Source organism: Coenobita brevimanus, chromosome 40, assembly GCF_032717465.1.
Source record: "Coenobita brevimanus isolate Jiangsu-jjx chromosome 40, ASM3271746v2, whole genome shotgun sequence".
In the NCBI taxonomy this organism is placed as follows: domain Eukaryota; kingdom Metazoa; phylum Arthropoda; class Malacostraca; order Decapoda; family Coenobitidae; genus Coenobita; species Coenobita brevimanus.
Genome location: NC_136993.1, coordinates 27,161,196 through 27,182,616, shown reverse-complemented (window position 1 = coordinate 27,182,616; position 21,421 = coordinate 27,161,196). Strand labels below are relative to the sequence as shown.

Sequence of the window (21,421 nt, the reverse complement as noted above, 5' to 3'; positions counted from 1 at the left end):
ATCCCTTTAATCCCCATAATCATTGCTATCTGTGCATGAAGCTTTTCACCTTGTTAAAGTCAAATATCCAACTCAGGACAAGGGCTAGGAAACTAGTTCCATGAGATCAAGTAATTTTAACATGCACCCTCACATGTTTCACTGAACAATAGCACTGACTTGTATTTGCTGTTATGTGTTGATGCATCTCGATTAGGATAGGTGTAATGGTACTGACAGGTCTCTGTAATTTGTGATAGAGCAGCATAAACCGAAACTCAATAATATAATGTGACGATAACCATCAGACGTTTGGTACTGAAGAAGATGAAATTCTTCGTTTAGATTCATGTCCTTCATATCCTACAAGTGAGATCATTTCCCCACACAACAGACAATGGCGTGGAGAAGACGAAGTAAACTGACCGACGTGAAGGAAAGGGCAAGGTTTGTGTGTTTGTGGGTTGGAGGGATGTCACTGCGCACCATCGCTAAACACACAAGGGCAAGCGTCACAACGGTGTACAGGTGGATACGTCGCTGGCAGAGAGAGGGACACGTCAACACCAGAGTATCTGGACGCTCGACCCAAGCCCAGCGACATCACCATCTTAATAACCCTTTTAGATACGCTGGAGAAAATCAGTGTGGAAAGCAGTTTAGTGAAATCTCTGACGAATCTCTTCCCTCATTGACTCCAGCGCATAATTCGCATCAGGGCTTTATCTACGTCAACGACATAACAGCCTTCAAAGATACACTGGGGAAGATTTATCCTGGAAACATAATGTCTCCCACCCCCATGTATGACCTTTCTTATCGACCGAGACAGACAATCCATCTGAGAAAGAACTCAGTGAGACCTCAATGCATCACTTACCTCTTCCCCTTATGGCTCCAATACTTAATCCACCAGGGAAACGAATTTATGAGACCTGAGACTTTCACATCACTTCCCTCAGTGGCTCCAACACAAGATCCACCTGGGAACCAAATGAGTGAGAAGTCTGACTTACATACATCACTATCTTTAATTGCTAATGAATAAGATTGCCTTAGGAAACAAAATGAGAACTCTGATCAGCGCGAATGGCTCAAGCATCCAATCCTCATGGGAAACAAATTATTGAAAATTCAGACTTACAGATATCACTTCCTTTAATGCCTTAAGTACATGATCCCCATGAGAAACGAATTAACAAGATCTCTGACTTGCATGCATCACTACCTTGAATAAAGGAAGCACACAATTTCAGGAGTAGAAGGGAAAGTTCATTTACATGCCCTGCTGCACAGAACGAGTGACTCTCCTGTACCTCAAAAACAAAGCTACCTCACAAAGACATCAAAAAAATTTAAGACACCTTTCCCTTCGAACACATCTGAAAGCAGGCATATTACAATCAAATCTTCTTATGTCCTTAACCCATTAGCACCCAGTGTCTTCAGTACAGGACAGAAATGGGAATTTTCAAAATTTAATAAAGAAGGGAACCCCGGGGTAGGGACCTATGAGCTTCGCGACTATGAACCAACAGGCGGAGGGCGTTACACTTACCACTCTACCAGCAAAACCCTCACACAGGAACTCTGGGAGTTAATGGGTTAAAGTACCCTCTACCAACAGAATCTCTCTATCTACTTGCTCAGATACTGGGTTTGGCATGTGCTAGTATTCAGCTGAAAATAATTACACTAACCACATGGTTTCCTACACTGATTACTTGTATCTGCTTGCAAGGATAGGATGAGTACATCCAAACCGGCAAATTTTAATGAGATGTTCAGCTACCCAGAACCCAACTTATAACACCGGACCCCATAAATCTGCAGTGTTATTAACATCATCTATATAACTATGCAAGAAAATGTTCAAAGAATGTATTCCTTAATAAATGAAGAATAATAAAAACTAAAACCACACAAACATTTCTTTAGGGTCTATGTTAGTCACATGAAATCAACATCTAAAATCAGAATGAATAATAGGTGTAGCTAATGTAGTATTTGCCTTATCACATTGCCTCAATGATTCTACTTCTTGCCAGTAACCAATATACATTTTATATCAGTGTCTGGAGGGATTACTAAGCAGAGGAATTATAGAGATTAGGTAAGGTGCTCTGTGTATGTTTGTTTTTATATGAAGACTAGTAAAATAAAACGCCGCTACATGTATAGAGTTTGTTATTAATTATGACCACTTCGTGAAAGAACCAGTCTACAAAATTACGTGTAAAACCGAAACTGGTTAGGAAACATATGTCATTTTTAGCAGCTGTAATGTTTTGTAGGAGAGTTGTTTCCTAAGCTGAATGAAAATGTGTTACGATAGCAGGAGTGTAATTTTAAAAACTGTACAGAAGGGGTTACTATAAGATAGTTTATAACATCATGACTACAAAAAATTTCCCATAAGATAAAACATCATCGTACTGAAGGGGTTGACCAATTGCCCTTCACCACAAAAGGTGTTCTGTGTGTTGAATGTTATACCCTAAAAGTAAATAACTAACATTCATTATATACAAGGGGTGAAGTTCCTATCTATCTGTCTATCCATATCTGTCTGTATATCCACAACTATCCATCTGTCTGCTATCCATTTATCTGTCTATCTATCTATCCATTTATCTATGCCAAAGTCAGTCATCTCTTGCCAGCTTCCCATGTTTAGTCCCTTCAGCTCAGGGTTGCAATTTCTTTTCATTACACAAACCCCCAACAGCTTAACTATACTCTTTCTAGTCTAGCTTGGTCAAAATCTGCCATCTCTCTATCATGAATACTGAGATGTAACAGCAAGAAAATGATGCTAGTCAGGAAGAAGTGCTGTGGAAAGGATGTAAAGCTGTATTATCAATTTCTGCCACTGAACTACGTGACGAAAGATGCAGAAGGACGAAAACCTGGGCCAAGTTAAGGTGAGAGGAGTATAGATGTGTTAAGGCTCAAAGCATCGAATCCGACAAGTTTCCGTGTACGAGGACGCTGCAGAACAAAGTATATTTACTGAAATGATAATTTAACCTCTTACGTATTAATAATTCAACAGTTTAATGAGTCATAAGGCTACCAAGTGTTTTATATAATTTCCATTAGTTCATGGCATCCAGTACATGATTCCTCTCTCTCTCTCTCTCTCTCTCTCTCTCTCTCTCTCTCTCTCTCTCTCTCTCTCTCTCTCTCTCTCTCTCTCTCTCTCTCTCTCTCTCTCTCGCCTAACACTTTTAACAGAGGGAATAATTATTATCTAACGAAAGAATCAGAGATCGGTGGCTGGTTTTTAGTCTTAATATGGCTGCTCAGAATAATATTTAAGTCTATTAGTATTCTGGATACATGGCATTCAATTTCCTTTAAAAAATGAAATGTATGAGAAGCTTTCATAACGTTTCATTTTTTTTTTTTTTTAACAGGAAACCCTGTCTTAAATTATGGCATTTGCTGCAAACACGCAGGTATTTCCAAAGCTTTTATTAATATGCATTGCAACATTATGAACGGTATTAAATATGAATATTTCCATATTTCTGTAGGAGGTTGTTTAAGAATATGAGTAGCGGCATTCAACTATTTTGATGGTAAAAACGGTTGTTGCAAAAACGTTTAAAAGCGGCTGGTACTGCTGATGACTGTGGATATCTGGTGTTGAAAATGGAAAATTATATCAATATATTATTTATTATATTATGCGTATTGATAAATTATTTATATGAATATATTAAATCTCCCATACTTTTGTGACTGAGAACCAAGTTCTGTAAAGATGAAGGCATGAACAATTCATGTAGACTATATTCTCTATCGTTCTTGAATTCTCTCTCTCTCTCTCTCTTCTATTTTAGTTATTCATAATTAAGTTCTGTTAGGATTAAGTCCTAAGCACCTCGTCGGGACCCAAAGTCTAAAACAGTCCTTATATTAACCTAGTCATGTACTCTCTCTCTCTCTCTCTCTCTCTCTCTCTCTCTCTCTCTCTCTCTCTCTCATGCTAACCCTTTCAGATCCTGGTGGGGTGAACATGAAGGTCGCTCCTCTCTTACTAGGGACACTGGCTGCTGGTCTGGTGTCGCCTACGCCCCTCCTGCACCACGCTGGTCAGTACTTCAGCAGTTCATTTACCCCTTCACCCCGAGGATGCCTTTTACATTTTAGTCCTGCCAGCTGCACTAATTTATTGAGACTGGGCAAGAGTTTTCAGACTGGTCCTGTAGATGAAACCATTGTGAACCCTCCGAATTTGAGAGGGCTTTTTAAAGTTGAATAAGATAAGGAAAAGGTATATAGTATAACAAGATAAAAAGAATTATTACCTCATTTAAAAAGTTGTTCTTCTGGGGAGATACAGCAGCTTCAGACGGACGGACCGTCGTCATTTATTACTAAGAAGGGAATGTGAATACTTTTGTTTTCTTCTCATCAATACAGGAAAACTGTCCGGACGATACTCTTGAATCCAGGCTTTAAAAAGACTAATATTAGACCAATGGTACACTGGAGTACCAGACTTGACAAATGGGCAGTCCGCTGGGATGTTAGGTAGTCCTAACATTTATATATTACCAGAACTGGTTGAAATTAAAACGACAAAAAAGAGTTTATTCGGATTTAAAGACGGGACATAATTATAAACCGTAACCGACAAAATCTTCCAAAGGAGTACCCCCTAATGTTTAATAATATTCAGCTTAATCCTGCATCATTCTTGAACATGCTTGGGGTTTCGTTTACTCGGGACTTATCTTGGAATGATCATATTACATCTCTCGTAAAATCTGCTTCAAAGAGATTAGGTGTGCTAAGCCTACTCCGTTCCATCTTTACTCCTGCACAGTTGTTGACTCAATACACGAGTTTTATCCGCCCCTGCGTGAAGTGCAACTCTCATGTGTGGGGAGGTTCCTCACATACAGCTCTTCTCAATAGGATGGAGCCAAAGGCTTTTCGTCTCATTAACTCTCCTTCTCTTACTGACTCCCTTCAACCTCTGTCTCTTCGCCGTACTGTTGCATCTTTATCTCTTTTCTGTCGTTACATCAGTGGTCACTGCTCCTCTGAACTGTTTGCTTGCATTCCTCCACCTCTACGATGGGCACGTAGCACCCATCTAGCAGCAAACTCTCTTCTCTTTTCTGTCCAATTCTCTAATGCAAGAGTTAACCGTTACTCCCAGTTCTTCATTAATGCAGCAGGTCATCTCTGGAACTGTCTCCGTCTGTCTGTATTTCTTGTTAGCAATGATATCCAGTCTTTCAAACGCAGTGTGTCCAGGCATCTCGAAATGATCGGATCTTGAATTTGGCTCTTCCTTGTATTTTCTTATTCTCTTGGAAGGAACAGTTTTACGGGCTCGTGGCCTTTGGTTCCTTCTTCCTCGCATAAAGAAGAAAAAAAACTATTAGGTAACTTTTATTTTGTATAACTTAATTTTTATTTTATTTTTATTTTTCAATAGGTCAGATCTTGTTCTGTTTTGGTACTGCATCGGTCTAGCAGTGTGGAAAATTTCGTAGTCCGTCCTAAATTCTGGTACAGTTCGTTTGCTTAAACTTGACCAAGATTTGTATCCTTTCTCGTCATAGTTACTTAACTCAGTGGCAGAATAAGGCGATACTATGGCTCTGCATCCTCTCCACAGCACTTTTTTTATGACTAGCTCCATATCCTTGTATTAATCTCTTGTTATTGCTCATCATTCGAGATAGAACGATGACAATTTCAGGTCAAGCAAAAGTGAACAGGGTATATTACTGGACGAACGGACTACCGCCAGTTACAAACACTGATTGCGTCTTCCCAGTATAAAAAACTCTCTTATGTAATTACAATTTTGCCAGTTCATCAAGTCGCAGCTCTGTGATAACAAGACACAGCAGAACAAGATGCCACCAGATTCACTGCTTATGACCAAGAGCGCCATCATAGCCCCTTCAGTAGAAGTATGAAGAGTGGGTGGTAGCAGCAGCAGCAGCAGAATTAGTAGTAGTAGTAGTAGTAGTAACAGCAGCAGCAGCAGCAGCAGCAGCAGCAGTAGTAGTAGTAGTAGTAGGTGTAATAGCTGCAGCCCCAGGATCAACTGGATGTGAGCCCAGTGGATTGAAGGCTGAAATCGCCCTTCTCCTGCAGTCCATCCTCCCTCTTTTGGGGGAGAAGGAGGGATAGGGCAGAGGAAGGGAATTGAGGGACGTTTGTATGATCAGGCAGCTGAGCCCTCCGGTCGTATCCGTGCCACCACGTGAAGGCGTCCCTCTGCAGCACCATTAAAAGTGGATGAAGATTACCACACTTTCGATAACCAGCCATGCAGATATTTTACACTAAGGCAGACAGCTAGCCACAGGTATACTGAATTAGCGTAAAAGTTGAGATTCACACATACAGTACTTACAACACACTTCTGCTTAGAGCTTTCTGACTTCTTTCTTATCGAGGGTAACAGATATCGCCATGGCACTGATGACACACAACACTGCCCACATATTCACTGCGTGTCACAAAGTGATTATTATAAGGGAGGGGTTGTGTGGATGGGAAATTCCCTATACTTGAAGAAATATCACCTAAGTTTTCGTTACAAATGGCCTTAGAGCAATACAAAATTAAAAACATAAAAATTTAAAATAAGTATATAAATAAATAAATCTGGCTACGATCACGACAGGCATAAATAAAAGTTTGGGAAGGCATCACTTGAATTAATCATATTTCTTTCTGTAGTTTGATTTAATGTCTTATTTATTCTTCATAATTATTTCTGTCTCTTCGTCATTCCTAGTAAACAATACCGGTAATGTGGGGTGGCATCATCTTAGCTAACCTTTGAAAATTATGATACCCTTTCATCATTTCTAATATTGTTTTGTGTCATTTCAGGATTGCCAGTGAACAACACCCTGAACATCAACGCCCTGGAGTCTGTTCTGACAATACAAAGTGATGCGCGCAGTTCACTGGTGTTTGTAACTGATGGTACCAATACTGCCACCTCCTTTCTTAGTGTGAGTCCTAGATTATAATAATTTAGTATATCATAGTAATCCACCCACATAAGCGTCTCTATTATATTCGCTTAAGCAGTATTTTGTGCCTCCTGCCGGACCGCTATACTGCTTTTACTTTACTCTGGCCTAAAATTGTCATCTCTCCATCTCCAGTGCTCAGCTATAACGATAAATTAACAATAAAATACAATGCTAACATGAAGAAATGCTATGGAAAGGATGTAGTATTGTCTTCGTCCTTCACTGATATGCGTGATATATGGTGCAAGAGAACGAAAATTTAAGCCAAGTTAAGATGAGAAGAGTATAATCTATATGGCCAAAATACAACACTTCATTGTCAGAGGAGAAGTAACTCACCTCATCCAAAGCTTCACATATGGACATACGTGTGGAAGGCTTCTGGTGTGTAGGGAGAGAAGTTCAGGTGGAAATTCTGTTGAGAATCTCAGTGTATCTAGAAAACCTGGACAAAATGCAGTTATGTAAGAACAAATGAAAAGAGCCCACTGTGTTTAGTACCACATCGGCAGTCTGTGATTATTATTAGTAAAAAAATTAACAATATTTCTTGGAAGTCTATCTACCTGTCTATCTATCTATCTGTCTATCTATCCTTCGAAACAGAGATGGTGGACGGCAGAAAAATGCCATTGTCAGTCGACAATCCACTGGGTCACGTTGAGATGAGCCTGGGACCACGGCAACACCAACAACAGCATTTGGATCTACTCGCACTACGTGGTTTTGTGCGCATAACATAAATAAAAATACATACATACATCAGATGCTGGGATATCATATTGCTAACATCTATCAGGTGACTCTCTCTCTCTCTCTCTCTCTCTCTTTATATATTATTATTATTATTGGCAACTTAAGACGATTCCGTTCAACTTAGGAGACGCTTTTCGAAGTGGCTGAGTTAGAGATAGTTTAAAAAAAAACTGCAGTAAAACGGATCTTAAAAGGCTTCAATACATCGAGAAAAACTGCGTAGAAGCAACGTGAATAAGATTATAAACACACCGCTGGATGTAAAAGGTTGAAGGATACTATTTTCTCGCTGCAGGCATTTCTGGGTCTAAGTCCTCACATAGGGATAAGTGCATTTGAGGTGTCAGATGGCCAGGACGCTAACACGACTCAGACACAACTCTCTCGGCTCGTCTCCCAAGCTCGCCAGGTAAGTTTTTCTCTTTTATTTGTGGCACGCAAGGGTAAGACTCAGATAGGCATGACCCATCGCCCGCTTTGCCCTGCCTGTTACAAAATGCTATCCATCCTCTCCAAATGACCAAGTTACGAGTATTTCTCTTCATGTTTTTTACCACATCCACATCAGCACTACAGCCCACCTTTATTATATACTATACATCTACAAATGATTCACTGGGTAAAAGTTGTAGCAGGCATACATGTAGCAAGGTATATTGTACAAATTAATTTAACAGTTTATTACTATACAGTTCGGTGGCTGTAATTCTCGCGTTTATGTATACTTCAGTTCCATTTAATAAATATTTAATATAGTACTGGCAAATAGATCACCTGTGGCCATTAGTTCAACGACACTTCCCTGACGACTGCAGTGATGGAAAGTGTCATTGTTTGTGACTGAAATATGAAGCACACAACGAAAGGGGATGAGAAGGAAGGATGCTGTTGAACATTAAGGGAATGAGGATGCTTTATATCGTTAAGGGAGGAATGAGGACGATTTTTAACTTTAAGGGAGAAATGAGGATATTTTTTTACGTTATGGAAGGATGACGTTTAATATAAAGGGAGGAATAAGGAGGATTTTTAATATACTGTAAAGGGGGGAATGAGAATTTGTTTTTCATTAAGGGAGAAGTGATAATGTTTTTCAGTATTAAGGGAGGATTGAGGATGATTTTTAACACTGATGGAGGAATAAAAAGCATGGGAGGCAGGACAAAATGATGTCAGGAAACTGTAAACTTTTGCTCATGGATGTGTATCATCTCCACCAAGTATGAGTAGTACAGGGTGTCATGCGTTGGAGATCTTCTGTGACACTATGCAAATTACTGTTTATGTGTCATGTCTACTGTTAGAATATACCACTTATAGTGATCATACCACAGTAGATTCCAAACGTAAACAAATACACCGTTACCACACAAGACCTCCGACACACCAGTAGACAAATACACTGGTGCCACATACTGCCCACAACACACTGGTAGATATTATAACACGTAATCAAATAAACTGGTGCCACATACGACCCTCAACACACCAGCAGACATGACACGTAAACAAATGCACTGGTTCCACAAGCGACCCTCAACACACCAGTAGACATGACATGTAAGCAAATACACTGGTGCCACATACTACCCTTAACATACCAACCCCTGTAAGTTATAAGTGTAAGCAATTGTACTGATTTCTTAAAGTACTTCCATATTACTCTCTTCTCAGCACTCGAAGAGGATGCGTGTATAATGGGAGGAGCCACCTTTTTATGCGAAGTTTTAACTGTAGCTGCTGTTTGCATACTTTTTATGGTGTGTCCTTTATGTTTTTATATGGATATTAATGTTAGATCACTATATGTACTTGTTTTATTTATTATTCAATTATGTATAAATGTATAGATCTGTATATATTTTATCCATGTTCTGCCTTTACTAGGCTTGTACGGCAGCAATGACCACTGTAGTTAATTTAAATTGCCATGTTCTTTTTAATGAAATCGGTCAACCAAAATACCAGCTGAAGCAGATGTCGTGGTCTGTGATGGTGGTGGTGGTGAGTGACGACCCAGCCTTCCTCTCCGCTTTTGTCGACTGGTCCCTCAAGGGCCGGCTCCTGGTGTGGTCAACAAGGCTACTCGCTGTCACCCGTATCCCTGTTACTCGTCATCGAATCCTACACAAGATATTTTCATCAATGAATGCCATGATCATGACTATTAATGACTCTTCAAAGTATTATAGGTACGACCATCTCTTGGTTTTATAAGTAACAGCTTTGACTATAGACCTTTTCCAGTGACGTCACAGGAATCACGTGGTTTTGTTTACAACTCGATGTTGGACGGCAAACTCCTAACAGTAGTGGCTGTCCAGACAGGGCTGTCAGAGACAGAACTGTCAGATATTTACAGAAATCTGGATCAACTCCACCAAGATATGTACAGGAACAAGGTAAAGTGTTTCAAGCTGGATCCTTACACCATATTTAGTGGGAAGTTCACCAGTTTCAAGGATTGGGGACCGAAAACAGAGCTCAGATATGGCGACCTCTATCACTGTTTGGTGAACACCTCGTCAAAGTTCACAGGGGCATCCCTCAAGGTAAACAGACATTCACATTCTAAATGTGTAATATAGCTAGCTGCAACTGACACACAGTACATGTTAATTATCTTGGTCAAGGGGGTAGGGATTGAGTACACTGACTATGAATGGAGTAGCTAATGAATGGAATAGGTTACCCAGTGACGTAGTTGCTGCCCCCTCTCTAGAAAGTTTTAAGCATAGGCTAGATAAGCGTTTGGCAGGTATAGGTTGCATATAAAATTTGTCATTCTTGTGGTGACACTCCTGTGAGAGCTGCCTGGCATGGGCCTGCATGGGCTATTTTAGGCAGAGTAGTGTCACGGGGGGATGTGAATTTATAATTTAAAAATTGCTAGATATTACTTGAAAATAGAGACAAGGGACTGACTTGTGAAAATCAAGTAGCAAGTTTTACTTTATGCTTGCTTACTTCGCCGAATCTCTAAGGACGAGAATTTATAAACTTTCTCAACCGTACACAGCAGAGCCTAATTACTCAGGAGTGCTGTTTGTTAGTACTGTTAGCCTCTTGAGAAAGTGACTCCACCCCTGACTATCAATATCTAATGTTAATAATAATAGACAGGTTCTTGCCAGTGCTTAACTCCTGGCTAGCACAATGGATTTAAGTTTGATACAAAAGAGCTGGCCTAAGTACCAGTTATAAATAATGTAAAGAGTTTGTACAAACTAGGAGCGGCAACTGAAGTAAGCATAATGTGGAGAAATAAAACACGATTCTAATTACATTAAACTCAGAGAAAAGAACTGTAAATTTATTGATTACAATAAAATAAATTTAAGTTATATGAATCTCAAAATAAATTCAAAAGCGGAATTCACAGTCACTAGGGGACTCATGAATTCAAATAACAAAGAGAATACACTCACTCGCTCATTCAAAAGCTAATCAAACTTAAGACTAGAAAAAACGAACAGAAATACTGGTCAGTAGAGGGGAGCCGAATGAAAAGTGTGGATGCCTGCATGATGAATACCAAACATTGCTACTCGCTAAGCCCGCTTCGCCAATTCACTGTCTAGGTGGAGATTCAGGAATTCGCTGTACAACGGAGGCGCTCCTTTATGCTGAGCACAAACGATTCTATCCTCGAGGCGACTCAAAGCTGACTGGCTTCAAATGGGAAAGAGGCAAGAGCTGGCCATGTTCGCCGGAAATAGGCGTGGCCTAACTTCGACGGTCAACGGAAAGAGAGAGACGATATGAAAATGCATTAAATCACTCAGTGAAAGCACTAATTTCGCGGATAAGAATGGTCACTTGTGAAATAGTGACAAATGTTCTGAAAACCATCACGATCAAAGTGAATACGAGGACGGTTGAACTGAGTGATGGCCGGCGGGAATTCCACTAGAGTTCGTGGTTTTCTCACCAAAGTACAATGTCATGAAATTGTATAAATACACTCACGCAAATTTGTGACAAGTAGATAAGTCACACTTTTGTGCAAGCTGTCTAGCATCGGCCTATTGCCCTACTGCAGATATTCTCTCTTCATAATATTCAGGTCAGGTCCTAGGTTTGGTTAGGTTAAGTTAGGTTGGTTGGATTAGATCGGTTTGGTGTAAAAAGTTAATTTCCATCAGAAATGAATATTAGATTCAACTAATTCAGACTGTATGTGGAACACATACAGTGAAAATTTTAAGTTTCAGCGTGAGTTACATATAATTCTGGAAATTTGCCAAAAATTTACTTACTTTGGAAAATTCAGTAATTTAAGGCCTAGATACAAACACACAGCCTATATATATGTTTAAAATAGTTTAACAAAAAATGCATAATTGACAGTATATGTCAAAATTGTCAAGTTAACTCTTACATTGCAAGTGAAACATAACAGGCGCAAATTTAAATTTAGGTAATAAAAATTGTGGTTGCGAAAGTTGATGTATGCGGAATAACTGAAACTAAATGAAGAGGTGAGAGTGTGAGAGAATGGGAGTATGGATGGGGTATACGTGCAGGAGTAGGTGAGAATGAGAGGGCAAAAGAAGGAGTACGTATAATTGTAAGTAAAAGATGGAAAAAGAGCATAAGAGAGTATGGATCAGTTAGGTCAAGGATTGTGTGGGTAAGATTGAAAATTGGAATACAAATCTGGGCGATCGTGTGTGTGTATGCACCAACGCAAGATCGTGCAAGCAGAGTGAGAGAAGGGTTCTGGACAAATGTGGAAGTGTACATGGAAAAGTTTGGAAAGAATGAGAGAGTGTGTTTGGTCAGTGATATGAATGGTAAAGCAGGGAATGTGAAGGTGGATGGAATAGTTGGTGAGTGGAGTGTGCCTGCTGAGATAGATGAGAATGGCAGTGCACTAGTGGACATTTGTGCTGGGAGAGGGTTGGTAATAGCCAATATCCTCTTCAGGCACAAAATGATCCACAGGTATACATGGTGAGTGATTAGAAGGGTGGGTGGTGAACTGAATGAAAGGAAGGCAATGATTGATTATGTGTGTGTGGCTGAAAGGATGCGAAAATGTGTAATGGATGCAAGAGCTTATAGAGGTTGGGGGAGTGGACTTTCTGACCACTACTTGGTGGTAGCCAGAATCAAGATCCAATTAAGATGGAGAAATAGAAGAAAGGAAGGACGGGAAGAAGGAGTATTTGTAAGGAAAGTGGAAAGGTTACAAGAGGATGAGAAAAAGGCAGCGTATAAGAGAGAAGTGGAGGAACGATTGGGCAAACATGAATTGGAGCAGATGGGGGACGTGGAAGAGGTGTGCAGGATATTCACAGAAGAAATATGTGCAGCATGTGATGTAGTGTGTGGGATGAAGAGAAGACGGAGGGGTGTGCAAGAAACAGCATGTTGGAATGAAGAGGTGAGACAGGCTATGGCACAAAAGAAGAAAGCATACAATGAATGGATGGGAAACAAGGGCATGGAAGAAGTTGAGAGGCCGAAGAGAGAGTTATATGTGGAAAGAAAGAGAGAGGTGAAAAGATTAGTAAGAGAGAGTAAGAAGAGAGCAGATGAGAAATTTGGAAGGAACTTGAGTGTGAAGTGGAGGGACTGTAAGAAAATGTTCTGGAAAGAGATGAAAACAGTAAGACAAGGTGAAAGTGAAGTTAACAGGGAAGTGAAAGATAAAAATGGTAGATTACTAGTGGAGATGGGAGAGAAAGTGAGCAGATGGAGAGAACAATTTAAGGAATTGTTGAACATAGAGGATTGAAGTAATGAGAGTATAAGTGGCTGGGGAATGGCTGGGAGAAGGAGGGAGGTGAGAAGAAGGGAAGAAATCAGTAGGATAGAAGTTGTGGAAGCAATGAAGAAAGTCAAAATGGGGAAAGCCCCAGGAATTGATGGAGTGTGTGATGAAATGCTGAAGCATGGGGGAGAGATAGTAGTAGAATGGATGTGGAAAATGTGCAGATTGGCCTGGAAGGAAGGTGGAGTCCCGGAGGATTGGAAGTCAGGTATAATTATTCCCTTGTACAAAGGAAAAGGGGAAACAGAAGTGTGCAGTAATCATAGCGGCTTTTGTCTTCTTAGTATAATAGGAAAAGTGTACGGTAGGATACTTATTGACAGAGTTAAAGAACAGAGGAATTAATTGGAGAAGAACAAGGAGGCTTTTGGAAGGGAAGAGGTTGTGTAGATCAGATATTCAGTCTTAGATCTTTAGTGGAAAAGGTTCTAGAGAAGGGAATGAAGTTGTATGCGGCTTTCATGGATTTGGTGAAAGCATATGACAGGGTGGATAGACAAGGATTTTGGAAAGTATTAAGAATACATGGAGTAGATGGGAAGTTGTTGAATGCTGTGAAGAGTATGTATGATGGTGCTAAGGCTGCAGTGCGTGTGGATGGTGAACTGAGTGAATTTTTCTCTTTGAAGGTTTGGTTGAAACAGGGATGTGTCATGTCTCCATGGTTGTTCAATCTGTACATGGATGGGGTAATAAATGAGGTACAAGGTAGGGTAGTGGATGTTGGCGTGGCCCTGGTGAGAGAGGATAGTGTTTGGAAACTACGTGTACTGTTGTTTGCAGATGATACTGTGTTGTTGAGTGAACACGAAGTAGAGCTGCAAGGCTTGGTGGATGAGTTTGAGAGAGCGTGTAAGAAACAGAATCTAAAGGTGAACGTACGGAAGAGTAAAGTGATGGTCTTTGAAAGAGGTGAAGTCAGTGAATGTACAGCGAGGTTGGATGGTGAGGAATTGGAAAATGTGAGTACGTTTAAGTACTTGGGTAGTGTGATGAGTTAGACTGGAGGTTTGGAAGGTGAAGTGCTTTAAAGGGTACAGCAGGGAAGAAAGGTTGCTGGTTTCTTGAAAGCAGTGATAAGAAGCAGGGAAGTGACCATAGAAGTGAAAAAGTTACTACATGACACTATTGTGATACCAACTCTAACGTAAGGAAGCGAAGCTCGGACGTTGCTGGAAGAACACAAGTCAAGAGTGAGAGCAATGGAAATGAGTAATTTAAGAGGAGCCTGTGGAGTCACATGGAGAGACAGGCTGACAAATGAGAATATAAAGGAGCATTGTGGTGTGGATGTGGATGTGATAAGAAGCGTTAGAAGGATTACACTGAGGTGGTATGGCCATGTGGAGATGATGAAGGGTGAAAGACTGACGCAGAACGTGTATGTAGTGAGGTGGAGGGGGGAAGAGGGAGGGGGAGGCCGAGGATGAGATGGAGGGATGGGGTGGAGAGGTATATGAAAGGGGAGGGGTGTAAGTTGGAAGCAGGGCAGTGAAATGGCGGGGGACAGGGCGACATGGAGGCGATTTGTTTTTGGCCACCCTGAACGGGATTTAGGCATCTGGCAATAGATAGATAGATAGAAAAATTAAAGACTTCAACAATGTAATTTTATTACCTTTTACATTAACAAGAACATCATAGTACATACCTGGTAAAAGATAAATATAAAGGGCTGTTGATATAAGAACAGTATTTTTCCTCTCAGTTGTGATTAAAGTATTTTTGTACTCAGTGAAAAAAAAAAATGTATATCTAACTTGCACATGCTCTGGCAGTTTGGCTTTCAGTGGAGCAATAAACTGAAAATTATACATAGTGGTACTTATGCTTTAGTTGTAACTAAAACATTGTTTAGCATACAGACTCACGGTGGTATAATACAGTTTTACACTGACGTGTTCGATAGTGTTCTGTAATACGCTACCATTAACCCGTCACGTCCCGAGCTATTTCGCACCTCCGACACTCCCCAATCTGGGGGTATTTTCGAAAATTTTTCTTTGGGCTAAAACGTCCGCTTTTGGTGAGAAACACCGAAAATTCACAGAGAAATCGCTCACCTGAGGTTTAAAGTACTCGATCCAGGTAGCAGTACCTCCTTACCTTACTGGGTTTTCTAATAGGCTGGCTCCAAAGTAAACGAGTTCTATGGGAGGGTAACTATGCCACACCACTCAGAAATGGTATTTATTTTTTTACTTGGTACGAATTTATATGTAGGACGAGAGTATATTGGTTTTCAAACAGTAATATAGGCATAATAAGCATTGTTTCACTCACAAACTCATCACCATAACTGACCTTTTTTTGTCACATTACCTGATCATCATTTCTGACTGTTTCTTCTTCTAATGCTATGTGAACTTTGTCCTCCACATTGTCATCGATTGGGGAATCACTCTGGCCCTGAATGTCTTTATTGGCAAGGTCACTGGTAACAGGTGAATAGCCGAGACAATGGCGTGCAGGGGGGGGGAGGTTATGTGGTGTAAGGCATTGTCCCTGCTTGGCATCTTGTGGAGGAATAGAGGAAGGTGTCCCGTGTATACGTACAAAAAATCACACGCGAAAATTGAAAATTGTGCAAATTATGAACCTTGCAATTGCACAACGTACCAGTACATCATCGGGACTGGCAAATGCAAAATGTTGCAACGTCTCCATATGTCGATGGGACGTAGCGGGATAAGGTGATCCACCATGACACAAATATCAGTTTCAAATGAATCACACTGAAAAACATTGAAAATAAAAAAATTTTAGTTTTAACCTAACCTGACATAGCCTAATCTTACCTAAACTTACATAACCTAACCTAACCTTCATTATGACCTAACCTATAATATGATAAGTTTTTCTAATGCATGTAATGTTCTTGATCTTCTCTGTCATGGAGAATATAGATTATGTCTGATTTCATTTGCGTGAAACTCTGGAATAATACCAACACAAGGCCTGTAACATGGACCATCCCCCTCTTTTCCCACGCACACACATGTCTCTTACACTCTGTGACATTAACATAATTAGGATGTCCAATGATATCTGCAGCTGCAAAGAATGATAAATATGCCCGTATCTATTCACAAATCATCGTCTCACCTGATATGAAATGCTTGCTACAGAGCCGGGAGTAGGCCTTGGCTGCCAATTCTCCCTCTTCGAGGCACCTATCCACGTCTGTCGCCATTCCTCACTGGCTGGAAACCAGTAGAAGTGTACACCACTTCCAGTTTTCTACCTTGTCTTACCGCCGAAGGCACAGCAGTGGAATACCATTACGGAATCTGCAGTTCTCTCTCTCTGGACTTATGATAATTTGCCGTCCAATGTAGCGTCGTAAACAAAAGCCATATGACTCGTGACGTTACATGGAAAAGATCTATACCTGCTGTCAGGCAGTTTTTCACTTAAGCCCCACCCCTTTCTGAAGTCATAGCCCCACCCCTCCTCACCTATTCCTAAGGCAGTGGGTGGGAGGGGGTTGGGGGGAGCTTACGAGACAAGTGGTCTGGTGGCAAGTATAATGGCGTCATTATGCTTAAAAAAAAAAGAAAAAAAGAAAGAAAGGTAACAGGGGGAGGTCAAAGGTTCAATGCCACAAAGATATAATTTGGATCAAACTTGAAGGGATGTTTAAGGGGCAGCCTGGTAATGTAGAAATTTCAGGTGGAGAACAAGAAGCTAAAGGCCTCGGCCATAAGCCAATGTCATTTATTCATTTTTTTTATTATTATTCACCGTGGACCAAGGCTATTGGACAGGTTAACCTTTCCTTTATCATTTGGGGTGCTGCCACATTGATAATACCCTGGGGTGTTTGGTCACTCCAGTTGGAAAAATGCATGTATTGTTACTAATTTTCAAAACATGCTCATATAGCTCTTTCAGCATATTCCTTCACTCCCTAATGAACAGAATGATGTCATTATAGCTGATTTAGTTTATACGTTGTTGTATTAAAAAAATGGAAAAAATAAAATTTTGATTCTAATACTCATTTATTAGGTAAAGTCACACGGGATTATACTGTACATGATATGATTTATTAAATCAGGATCATTATAAACAAGCTGCAAAAACAAGATACAAAACATTCTTTACAATTCTAAATAGAGAGATATGTCAGTGTTGTATCAAAAATATTTCTATTCCTAAAAAATATGTTGTTTATTCTTGTTAAAACACACCAAGACAATATTTGAATATGTATAGCACATGAAAATTATCGCAGACTGTTCCAGTAAAAAGGAAATGACAAGGGAAATATAAGTGAGGTAATTTGAGAAAACCATGAGAGAGAAATGTGTTTTTCCCAAACATCCTCACCATTACAGCACACCCCGAGAGGACAAAAGCAAGTCTGCTCCTCACAAGAGCAGAGTCAGGTATGCACGACTCTTGGTACTCCCTCCCCTCACCAACTCAGGAAAGTACTAGAAAGGACAGGAATGGTCAAGCTACCAACTGTGAAATAAAAGCTTTTAAAAATCTGGGGGGGTGCCCAAACACCCCAGGTGACTAACGCAGGGTTAAGAGAGAGGCAAGAATGAACTACTTCGATTTTGAAAGTAAATGGTCGAAGGTCAATATCATGAGACAAGGTCAGATGTTTGGCTCTTAAGCCAATTGGTGGATACGGGTGATGCACTCTGTGTGTGCTCCTTCTTGTGTTTATTTTGTTTTTGTTTCCTCCAAACAATTTTCTCCCAAGATGATGAGAAATTTTCAACTAGAAGGGTTAGAGGTAGCCTTACTTAATCACTGCAAAAAAGTCTTGCTTGAGGTTAATAAAACCGTCTAATGTTAGCAGGAATATAACAGAAGATATGTCACCGAATTGAAGGGATTATAGAATACTTTTTACTGCCTCAGTGGCAAAATATACGGCAACACATTATTAAACAGTTAAAGGGAATATCTCTCACTATTATCATAACATAAGTAGAGTCCTGACGAATTATATGGCAACGAAATACGAAATTTCTACAAGCTAAGGTCGATATTTATCAGTATCATTTCAATATAACTACTGTATTGACGAAATTTATGATAATTAAATAAGGGAAAAATCTCTAGCAAGTAATAAAATGACGTATTTCTCATTATTATTAAAATATACTACTGGACTGACGAAGTGAAAGGATATAAATGAAGAGTGACAACAGTGGAAATAAGGTATCTGAGAGGTAAGTATGGAATATCTTGGAGATACAGACAGGCAAATGAGGAAGTTAAAGAGTGATGTGGTGTTGATACGGATGTGACTGAAACTGTTAAAAGAATACTATGAGATGGTTTGGCCATGTGGAGAAAATGGAGAATGAATGTCCGATCAGAAGAGAGTGTACGTGAATGACTTAAAGGGGGAGGGGAGGAAGAAGGGGTGGAGACCAATGTTAAGGTGGAAGAATGAAGTGGAGAAATATATGAGAGAGGGGTATATGAGTTGCAGGGAGGGCAGATGAAGAGCAGAGGACAGGGCGATGTGGAGGCATCTTGTTTGTGGTCACACCTTATGGAGATAAGGCGTATGGCAACAGAAAGGTAAATAAATAAAGGCAAAATTTCAAACAGTTAATTAAAAGGAAAAATTCTCACAGTGTTATTAAAACCATAATTAAAACAGCTGCAGGATCTTCATCTACCTGCCATATACTTCGCCTCAGCAAAAGCCACTGCTCCTGGCAAAATGGACGCCTGGAAGATCCCTCGTTTTTACTACACTCCTGCCGCTCTTTCCTGATAAGTACACCAGGTAGTAGTAGTAGTAGTAGTAGCAGCAGTAGTAGTAGTAGTATAATAGTAGTAGTAGTAGTAGCAGTGGTAGTAGTAGTAGTAATAGTAGTAGTAGTAGTACTAGTAGTAGTAGTAGTAGTAGTAGTAGTAGTAGTAGCAGTAGTAGTAGTAGTAGTAGTAATAGTAATAGTAGTAGTAGTAGTAGTAGTAGTAGTAATAGTAGTAGTAGTAGTAGTAGTAGTAGTAGTAGTAGTAGTAGTAGTTATTGTTGTTGTCTATGTAGCCCGAGGTTCATCAAGCCACGAACCCAGTGGACTGCAGACTGAAGTTGCCCTCATCCTGCAGGACATCATCTCTCCTTCAGGAGACAGGGAAGTTAGTGAGGGACGTTTGTGTAACCAGACAGCTCCAACTCCCAGTTATATCAGCACCACCAGGTGAAGGCACCCCTCACTAGCACCAGTTACCAGATGATTCAACCTTTTTGCTGTTATAAATGTAACTACTTCCCCCATAGGATCTGTGTGTGTGTGTGTGTGTGTGTGTGTGTGTGTGTGTGTGTGTGTGTGTGTGTTTAGAAACTTTCTGAGTCATCCTATTGGTGGAGCTTAGGGGAGTGATGGTGTGTGTGCCTTTGGTTGATCATAGAGAGGGAGGCACCAGGGGATTTAATATAATGGGCATTGCCACATCCCATTTTTGTTTGGTAAGATAATGTGCAAAGCTCAATGAAGGAACTTCGGCTTCTCCTGTGGTTAGGAGCTTAATGAGAGACGACTGTTTAGGAAACACACTGCACTGGATGAAAGGGTTAGCAAGTTGGTGGCAGTGAGTTCCTGGAGGAAAAGGCATTCTAAATTTCAATCTTCAAATTTGAAGCTCCCATAGTTCATGTATCAAAGAGGAAGAACGCCCTCCATGATGGGGTAATGGTTTCTCTGGAAGAGATGGCTTCCCAGGGGTTATTTTAATCCCTATGGGTGTTAGTTCTCTTTGGAGGTTTGGCCCTTAAGGAATGTAGCCTGAGATGAGCTTCTGGTGCTAGTAATGATGTGGATGTGTGAAAATATGGAAGAGCCTGAGAATACTGAGGAAGGAATGCTTTGTGGGCCGTTGAAAAATATACTCTGTTTTGTAAAGCCTGCACAAAACTGAACACAGTCTTCTAGGGTTATGAAAAATTCAAAATATGTCATCGGATGAAAATTGTTAGGAGCAAAAACTTGTCAGAATATGGCTTGTAACGAGGATTTACCCTGCTAGACTTAATCCTTTGGGGCCATTTTTTCAGGTTCCTGCAGCGGCCCACCCTGGCCTTGGCAATTGAGGCCTTCCGTTCCAGTGAGGTCCAGGGGGCCGATCCAAGCGGCCGCAGAAAAGACAACACAGCAGAGTACTTGGCTCAAGGCATGAATTTCTCGTAGGTGCAGTTTGTTCACTTTATTCACTGACTTTGATATCTTAGTACAGTCAAGAAACAACTGTCTTCCCTGTTCTGACTGCAGAAAATTTACAAGTGGTGAAATACAATGAAAACCCTAGCTCTACTAGTTCATGTTTCCGATAGATCAATTATCTGCTAAATAATCATAAGACTTTGGGAAGATACTCGTGTCTCTGTCCGAATTTGAGCCACTTCCATTCACCAGAACATTACATGATAAGTCACCTTCTTTCTCAACAACCATCATTTTACACTTTCTACATTTTTTTAAAGACACTCTGTCATTCTGCTTCCTGTTAACTAATAGTCAGCAGCACAGCATCATCTGCATACACCAGAAATACTCCACCCTTCAACATTCAATATTATTCCCGTCTCTGCCACTCGAGTTTTTAATCACAAATAATCCCATCCATATGACCAAAGCATTGCACAGCCAGTGCGATATGACACTTCCTTATCGTATCCCAGCACTAACACTCACTTAGCTAGCCTACTTACTTTTGTACCAGCACTCAGCTCTTAACAACATTCAGCAGCTATTCCTTTTTGGGAAAAGTTGCAAGAAGTCAAATGACATCTCTGACAGCAACACCTGGCCCTGGAACATTGCAAGGGAAAAGCAATAATTCTTTAAAGGAGAGGTGGAGGAGTGAACCCCAGACTCCCACCCTCTAGAAACACTGATCTGGGTGA

General features: G+C 40.3%; 1 protein-coding gene across 1 annotated transcript in view; it reads left to right on the top strand.

The window, feature by feature from the left end:
* Positions 1 to 5,923: 5,923 nt before the first annotated feature.
* LOC145397009 (putative glutamate receptor) overlaps positions 5,924 to 21,421 on the top strand; it is a 107,091-nt gene continuing 91,593 nt past the window's right edge. The window contains exons 1-6 of the mRNA XM_080270230.1: positions 5,924 to 5,930; positions 6,856 to 6,980; positions 8,056 to 8,169; positions 9,729 to 9,952; positions 19,172 to 19,300; positions 20,573 to 20,701. Coding sequence (XP_080126356.1) covers positions 5,924 to 5,930; positions 6,856 to 6,980; positions 8,056 to 8,169; positions 9,729 to 9,952; positions 19,172 to 19,300; positions 20,573 to 20,701 — 728 coding nt within the window. The remainder of the gene's footprint in view (positions 5,931 to 6,855; positions 6,981 to 8,055; positions 8,170 to 9,728; positions 9,953 to 19,171; positions 19,301 to 20,572; positions 20,702 to 21,421) is intronic.